Here is a 9,423-nt window from a genome sequence, read left to right on the forward strand (position 1 = left end):
GACAGGTTTCGTGAGAATGACCCATATATAGATAATAAAATTTGGTATTTATATCATATATTAGAGCATGGCATAAAAATTATTTGTTCGTTTAAATTTACTTTTCATTTATGTATTGTTTACTTATCGTGAACTATAATTTTGAATTGGAAAAAAATTATTTTGAAATCCAGAATTTCATGTAAATCGTCACCTGAAAAATTACCAAATGGCTTGTTCATTTTGAATTTTATTTCAAAATAATGGTTCTTTATTTTTATCAGTAATGCCATTACCATACAGTACTGTAATTTTTCCAACAAAGCACTAAATGCAAAGAAAATGTTATTAATATTTATTCTTATAGAAAGTAGTGAGAAGTAATTCGCCATTTTAAATTTGTATACTTTACAATTCAAAGTATTTTCGACTACAATTAAATAAAGTAGTAAAAAATAACTAATTGTTACTTAAAATACTTTTTGCACCGAATTATCTTGGGATGAAACGAATAAATTATAAATGAAATTTTCTCATGTGGGTAAAAGTTTTACGATTCATTTAAATAAGCCTGAAGATATGGCGATCTACAGAAAAAGTAAAATTAATATCAACGAATCCAAATTTTTGACCGCTCTTCTGATCATATTTTTCAGATGTGCTATCTGCTATATTTTGAGGGTCAAGAATTCTAATCTATCGAAAAAAAGTACATTTATTCAGAGAAAGTACGTTTTGGGGTCTGTTTCAAAACATCAAATATATTAATTAGCATTTTCAAGGTAAGCTTAGATCTTTGAACTATTTAAATCGGGTCCTATCATTAAAGAAAATGTAATTCAAGGTGTCCACCTTTAATTCGGTCGAATAATTTCTGAGAAATCGAATTTTAAATATACGACTTCTTTAGAATTCGATTTCTTAGATACTATTCAACTGATTTCGTTCAAATTTTGTATTCAGCCTTGTGCAATTATACACTTTAAAATGATGTAAAAAATTGTATACATTAGAGTTCAAAATTTTTTCGACTATTTTTAAATTAATCAATAAAGAATAATAAACATTTACTAAAATTCATTTTTTGCATGGAATTTTATATTTGTAAAAATGTTTCAATATAAAATATAATTTGTAAATTTCAATATAATTTGTAAAATGTTCAAAATATGGCTAAATGCGCCAAAAAGTAAAATTAACTTTAAGGAATCAAAACTTTGGATAGCTCTCCTAACCATAATATTCGAACCATATTTCCCAGATTGCGGCTATCCCCTACATTTTGTGTGTTAGAAATCTAAATTTGTCAAAAAAGGACATGTTTATTCGGAGAAAATACGTTTTTGTGTCTGAATTCGTATCTTAAAATATCGTCTGCAGTATTTAACATATTTGAAGTCACCCCCCAGAACCATTAAGGTTGAGTTCTAAAAGAAGATCCGATCATTTGATAAAAAGTTATTCAAGGTGATCCGTTTTTTTTTTTTTTTTTTTTTTTTTTTTTTTTTTTTTTTTTTTTTTTTTTTTTTTTTNTTTTTTTTTTTTTTGGCACGCTGTACCTTCATTTGTGTGTAAGATTTTGTAACACATCATCGACATTAATTAATTAGCAATTTCAAGGTTAGGCTTTTGAACCATTAAGATCGAGTCCTAGTATGTGAAAATCCGATTATTACAGAAAAAGTTATTTAAGGTGTTCATGTTTTTAGTTTATAGTCACTTTTTTAGTTTAGTTATATGTTCGCTTATTAAAAAATAAGCTTTTTTAAATTTCAGTTTTATAGTTCGTATATTTTATTTTTTTCTCTTAGGTACTAATTTTTATCTAATTATTTTTATATTTCAGACGTAGCAGAAACATGTTTAGGGCATGTAGATGGAGCAGGAAAGTTCAGAGGTAATTTCCTCCCTTTTCTTTGGTATAAATTTCCACTTCAAATCTTTTGATGTGGTGTAAATAATTTGTTCTAATATTAGTTGCTTTGGGTGTCCAGTTTTTATAAATGTAGATTAAAAATCCGTGGTGTTCAAACTTCAAAATTCTCTTACTAAAATAAACGGTGTTTTTTTTTAAATTTCAATTTATTCAAAAAATTTGCAATTATAAGTGTTTTTTTTTCTTCACTTTTTTTAAAACTTTTGTTTTAAACATTGACCATGTATGCTTTGTTTCAAAGAAAAGAAGGAAAATGCTCAGATACTTTGTCTTCAGATACTTAGATACTCAGATACTTAGTCACTTTTTTTCTGTTCCAGTTGAAAATAAGAAAAAAATAGTGCGTGGAGTCCCTCCGCGAGGAAGAAGTTAAACTTCGCTACCTGCGACGTTAATTGTTGAAGAATCAGCAGTCGTAGAAGGATCACTAGTTCTATTCAACGACTCTTTTTCCTGCTCCGCTCGCTTCCGTGCTCTGTAATCACGGTAATATTGTGTATTTTTCCCTCGTGGACCTCTTGAACCAGTGGAAGTGCTTGTGGTTGCCTCATCGTCTCTCCCTGGAAAATGTATTTGTATTAATAATGTATGTGAATGAGTCATAATATAATTTCAAAAGAGAAAACCTGGCAATTAATTGATATTCACAAGAGACGTACCTTGACATAACCTTAAATCCGTCGCATTGTCCGTGGGATTATTTTCACTCATTTTTTACAATTGTTATCCACTAAATTTGAAAATAAAAAATACTATCCTATTAAATTATGTGTGTATCAAAACAAACTGAAAAAATATTTATAGGAAAACAATACTTTTATAACTTTTATTATTTTCATGCTAGTGAGAACTAAAACAATATGGAAATGAATGAGGGAAAACTGGATCCTACCACGTGATTTCCCGGCCAATTAAAATGTAGCGTTAAACGTTTAACGCAACTTTGTTGGAAGTCGCATAAGAAGTATAACTTCAAAAAGATTAAAAAAAGATATTAAAAGAAAAAAAAGGAAATGTGGTGTTATATAATCACCAAAGTTTACCAATATTGCTTCAACTCTTTAACTAAAAATGCTTTTCATAGTAATAGTTGATCATAATTATCTGCTGTCTGACTCACGAAAGTGATTTTTAATGAAGAAATTATACAGAGAAAAGTCAAGCAAGTGCCAAGATTAATTTTCTATTTGTAAGAATAATAAGAAAATTGCTTTCTTTATTGCATCTGTATACAACATTTTCTGTAACTACAACATTAATTTCGTGTTACTGTAAATGAAAAAAAAGTTAGTTTGGATGAAGCCACACTGTTGACACTACTAGTAATTAAATCTTGTGTCCGTGCATTGTTGCCATCGAATGATGTGAAATTTCAGCAGAAGGCCATTTCTTGTAATTTTTCCATGCTGTTATGATTTGCTGTCATTAAGTTATTCAGACTAACTTTTGTTAAAAAATCTAATTACTTAATTATATAATTATAGATTATTTAATCATATTGGGTATGATTTCCCACTCCTCAAACACTAACTAATTGTTAATTTACAGACGGCAGGAAGAATATCTTCTTCAATGTCGCAGAATGTAGAATTAAAGTACAGAACTTGAACGAAACATTTCTTATTTTTAAAGAAGTTGTGCTGCACAGGTAAGTTTAAGAAAATTATTTTTATAAATGGTTTTATGTGGGTATTTCTTCTTTATTGTTAAATTGTTTTTTAATATATCTGTAAATTCATTTATTTTATCCTCAAAAAGTTTTGCTCTATTTGTCATTTAAATCAAATGTAAATATCGCTGTATTCGACGTTGAGACAACAAACGTTGTGTTAAATTAACACTCATAAATGTTAAGCCTTAGCATTTTATTCTTATTAATTGAACTTAATTTTGGAGTTTTGGCTCAATCTGTGGTTAGGAGAAACGCTGCATTAAATCTAAGAACTTATAAAAATGCAAAAAAAAAATGCTTTTTGCTTCTTTTTTGTTTAAGTGTGTGTTAAAGAGAATAAAGAGAATTTTAGATTTTAGAGTTTTGTTTAGTGGTTCTTCGAAGGTTCTTTAGTCATATGAAATTATGCCTTTTAGCAAATAAAAAATTTGAATGAAAAATTTCAGCGAAAAGAAAATGCACAGTATATTTAAATATAATACAGCACGCAGAGAAAAAAACGGATCTCCCTGAATAACTTTTGATCTAATAATCGGATCATCACACTCTAGGCTCAATCCTAATAATTCGAAGAGGTGGCGAAATCAGACACAGAACGTACTTTCTCTGAAGAAACATACTTTTTTCCCAATGGATTTGGATATCGACTCTCAAAATATAGGATGTAGCCACAATCTGCTAAATATGGCCAGGAGAGCGATCCAAATCTTTACCCACAATTATTAAATATTTTGCATCATTAAAGCCTTATAGTATCTAATTTGACATAGTAAAATAAGAAATTTGAGTAAAATCGGTTGAATAGTTCTGAGAAATCAAGTTTTAAAAAAGTTGTATATTTAATGTTTATAAACTATGCAATAAACTATGTACACTCTTCATAGTAAGTGATTCAGAACAGATAATCTCATGAGTCGGGCTTTGGTTGGAGAGGAAAATGGGGAGAAATTTAAATATTGTTGTTTACACACTTGACGTATATTTTCCATTAACGCTGAATCGAATGAAACTGATCTTGTGATATATCTGATTAATATATCCGAAGTGATGAGGACTTTTCGTACGAAAAGTACGATTTCGTCACTGATTGTGTGTACATGAAAGGCATTGTTTCTGATGCATATTTTTTACGCTTTTAAGACTAAGAACAAGTCACTAAACACAAGGCGATAAGATGAATAGTTCAACTCGATAACCTTCTTCATCAGTTATTGTATCGACTCATATATATATATATANACAAATTTAAACTTAATTTACTTGAATAAAAAAATGTTCAATGTAGCAATTTGTTTTTCTAAAGCAGTTCTATTTCTCTTTCCGCGTTCTTTATTTAACTGTAAAGGTTTCCTTTCACTTTTCTGAACTGTATTATATATACTAGATGGATCGTGGGTTAGAGTTTCCTTGCCGTCAGGCTACCCGTGGGAGGTTTTCGTGGTTTTCCTCTCCATGTAAGGCAAATCCGGGCTAGTTTCATAAAAATGTCCGCCACAAAAGCAAATTTCTCCCAATACTTTATCCAGGAGTCCTTTGTCTTCTGTGTTGCTCTCAAAATTACGAGGATACGGAGTTCATAATTACGAGGATACATTGGCAATCGTAAACTAAAAATCCTGTAGGCTGTTCAACAAAGGTTATGAAATAAATAAAAAGAAATTAATTAGCATGATTAATAGGAATGATTGGAAAATTTATTCAGGTTGAACTGCGTTTCATTTTGCGCACTGTACGTCTTAAGATGTATAATGAGGGGATATTTATCACAGAATATTATTTCTGAAAATACTGAGCGATATTATTGCTCAATACTTTTTAAAATTTCAAACAGTCTATCAATGCCATCATTGGTAGAGCAATGTTCAGATATAACTTGTGTAGAGAAATAGCAGCATATTTCTCATTAAATTACACGATGTTCAAATTTTCGATCTATGCATTGAGATGGGTGATAAAATTGTTATTTAATAAAATCTTTCGAAATAAGATTAATAGGGTGATAAAATCTTTCGAAAATATGAAATCGCAACCCAGGTTGGGAGGTTGAAAATTGCAAATAAAAGCGCACAGGTTTTTAATTTGGTGGGAACGAAAGGTGTAGCCACGTTTAAGAATGGTTTTTATGGATGGTTATGAATGGTTCAATTAACTTTTATAATAATTAATCAAGTAACTTTTTTTTAGTTAGCAGATTTACGGTATCTTTTTTAGTTGCTTCCAGGAAGTCGAAATAACGTGTTGGGTATAACGCGCTTTTCTCCCCCTTTTTTTAGCGTTCTCTACCTTCTTTCGCATTTTTCTCTCCTTGAAGCTTTTTATCACCCATTTGAATTTGTCTATTGAAATTTGGAACACTCTACATTTTGCGTTCAATAAATATAATATATGTATTCCTTTTATAAAATTAAACAAAGTTTGTAACGATCATGCATTAGGTCCTACTTCTGCGAAAAACCTATGTATTTGTCAAATTTATCTTGGTAGAGTTGTACATGAACATTTCTTCAATGTTCACAGTTGGAGTTCGATGGGATGTCATCTATCAAAAAGAAGAATCACTCATGATTAGTAAAAAATTTGCAAGTAGTCAAAATCTGGAGTATTTTGAACTCAACATCACTACTGGAAAAAATGTAAACGAAGTAAGATGGTCTTACATATTTGAACTACGGCCCTTTTTTATAAATGGAAAATTTCATTAGATTAATTAATTCTTCACATGGTCATATGATAAAAGGATATGTAATGTTACGCTACTAAAATCAAACTGTTCCTTAGAAATTTATGCAAAAACAACTCATTGCAAGACCTTCAGACTCGCACAGCTTTGAAAAGTTGGAGAAATGTAAGCTCTTCTTTAATTCCTGACAAACCAAGACGTGATGCAGTTGCGGCCTTCCGCTTATATACAGGCCACGATTGTCTTTCTGCTCACTTATACCGCATAGACCTTTCCACCACGCCTTTTTGTCCACTTTGAAAATCTGGAGAGAAATTGGGCAGGGACCACCTGCTTCTATGTGGGGCCCTTCATGGACACACTGAGTCCTCAAGATATTGGGAAGCAAGAGAACTTTTAAGGCAATGACTTCGGTCTTCTTTCTTTGTTATCCTACGTACATTTGTATTTGTTATTTATTTCATCTTTCTATTTGTACCTTTTGGGTTGCCATTAGAAATTTTTAAAAAATGTTACGCCACTATAAGATAATAATTCATATATTAGTATCGTTTATAACGTTTCTTAAAAAGTAGGCAACAAAAAATAGATGGAAATAATTTTAAAATACTTTGCATTTATTTCATGTAAACACTTTTAAGAGCGTGCAATGGGGAAAACATTTCCATACGATTTTTTCAAGAGGTTCTTTTATTTTTTATTAATTTTAATTTTTTTATTTTTTTCATTTCGTAACCGCAATATCGGTCTCTATGTTTAAGATTTTTATTCTGAGGTCTGCCTCAAGATTGAGTTATGTTCCATGCTTTGTTTTATTACCTAATATAACCAAAATATTGCATTCGATTCAATATTATGTGCAGTTTACATGTTATGTCGTTATTTGGTTATAATTACTGTTAAAATTGTTTCGCAAAAACCCAACCTGATTGAAAATCTAATGTATTAATTGTAATTATTGTTAAATGTTTACCTGGAAGGGGAACTAGGGGTTAAACAATTTAAAAATATTTGTTTAAAATAGCTTTTATAACAATTTTAATTTCTTATATATCAGTTTATTTTAGGTTTTCGAACACATGGCTTTGAGAATATTTCAAAGAGAAGGATTAATACCACCTGATAAAATTGAAATAGAAGAAATAGAAGGAAAGTCTCTCGAATGGAAAGATACCAATAAGGTGCCTGTTACTTCTATTACTGAAAAAGAATTACTAAATGGATGTTTTACTGAAACAGAAATTATTAATTGTAAGCCAAAAGATGCAAGTTATCTGGAAGATAGCAATATACAAAATGGAGCTAAAGGTGAAAGCGTGTTAATGAAAAAAGAAAGTACTCAATCTTGTCCATCAACCAGTGAAATAAAATCTTCAGAGTTAAACGAAAATTGCGATCCTCCTGATAATAAAAATGGCGTTGTACTACCTAAAGCAGAGAAGTCAGTGATTTCAGAAGAAGAGATGCAACAAGAAGAAAGTGTCCAGCGTGGTTTGCTTGAACAGTAACTGTTTAATATTTCAGCTTCTTCGATTTTATGAAGTTTTTTATTATTCTGGCTCAGTAGGATCTCGATAATATGTCCTCTTATCAAGCAGCAGAATGAATGCTTCAAAGCTAACCAAAAGTTGAAATGCTTTGGATGATAAAAATGAAGTAGTACTACCAAATTCAGAATAATCAAAGCTTTTCAAAGAGAAAAAAAATGTAAACTTAATTTACTTGAATAAAAAAATGTTCAATGTAGCAATTTGTTTTTCTAAAGCAGTTCTATTATTCCTTCAGCGTTTTTTATCTCGATTCATTTTTCTTTCTTGTAGTGATCACATTTTTTTCTATAAACCAATTTGCTTGTTGAAAATACTTTTTCTGCTTGACTAATGAGTAATATCTCAAATTAAAATCAGTAGTTTTTTACAGAGTAAAATTACTTTTTTATAACTCAGTATGACAAAAAAAACTGCATTTTTCTTCCTAAAATTCATTTTCGATTTGAAAAGTCCAATTCAGAGTTATGTCCAAATGACAAATTAAAACCATTTAGAACAATTTTTGAACTCGGAAAGAGTCTATAAATGATTTCGAATTTTAAGCAAAATCTTCACTGAAAGTACATTTGATATGGAATGACAGTTTTTACTGTATAGCTTACAATAAGACAACAACAAATCTTTAATCTGAACTTAATTCAAATTTAAATCCGAACTAAATTTATGTCACTTGAATCTGAATTTAGGTGAACTGAAACAATTAGTTCTTGAACTGTTTTACAGAAAGCACATACAGTAAACAGCAGTGGAAAGTAATCAATCCAATAACGAATCTGATATTCGATGTTCTACCGAGAATTGATATGTATCTTCAACTTGCGAATATGTTTAACGGTCATTTTAATTCCTTAATCTTTACAGCTTCTTTGACTAAATGAATTTCATGAAATACTAAAGGTCGAAAACTAAAAAAAAGCTCAAAATTTTACAAAGAGTTACGCTAAAAATTATTTACGAAATGTTCGTCTATAAATGTCTCTGCTAAATTAGAAAAAAATGCTGTAATTGTAAATGTCCCAATAACAATAATTTACAAGACAATGCTAACAGTTTAAGAGCCACTCTTGCAAATATTCTAATTGAAATGGTCTGACAAAATTTAATTTTTCTGTTCAGCTGTGCCCTCAGTTGAAAAACTTCATTTCTAATTTTGAAATTTGCCAAGAATGAATATTCGAGTTTCTAACGAAGAGAGCAGAAAGCAATGCATCTCTAGCTCCTTCCTCTTTTTTTAAAAAATTGATTTTTCATATCTCTATTTTGGGACACCACGCACCCCTAACATAGAACTTATTTTTAATAACTAACATATTTAACAAGTCCTTAAATATTATGTCCCCTATGCACATCATGAGAGTAGTGCAGCTGTCATAGAAAATTCCTCCCCAGACCATAACTTCAGAATTGGGCCCAGTGTATTTAGGCTGGTAACAAGTTGGTAGCAGGCGCTCACCTTGCTTCCTTACCAATATATGGCTATCACGGGATCAGATATCCACTCTGTCCTGCAGTGAGCCTAACTCGACACCACTCACTTCGTAAACGGCAGAGGTTTGGAGTGAGTGGAATGCAAGCTAGAGGGCATCTCACACGAAGCTGTACTTGA

General features: G+C 30.3%; 1 protein-coding gene across 1 annotated transcript in view; it reads left to right on the forward strand.

Moving 5' to 3' along the window:
* LOC107441228 (ras-related protein rab-6.2) overlaps nucleotides 1-7,775 on the forward strand; it is a 19,391-nt gene extending 11,616 nt beyond the window's left edge. The window contains exons 6-8 of the mRNA XM_071188155.1: nucleotides 1,826-1,876; nucleotides 6,105-6,229; nucleotides 7,335-7,775. Of these exons, the coding sequence (XP_071044256.1) occupies nucleotides 1,826-1,876; nucleotides 6,105-6,229; nucleotides 7,335-7,775 (617 nt within the window). The remainder of the gene's footprint in view (nucleotides 1-1,825; nucleotides 1,877-6,104; nucleotides 6,230-7,334) is intronic.
* Nucleotides 7,776-9,423: the final 1,648 nt, after the last annotated feature.

This window comes from Parasteatoda tepidariorum, chromosome 2 (genome assembly GCF_043381705.1).
Source record: "Parasteatoda tepidariorum isolate YZ-2023 chromosome 2, CAS_Ptep_4.0, whole genome shotgun sequence".
Lineage (NCBI taxonomy): Eukaryota > Metazoa > Arthropoda > Arachnida > Araneae > Theridiidae > Parasteatoda > Parasteatoda tepidariorum.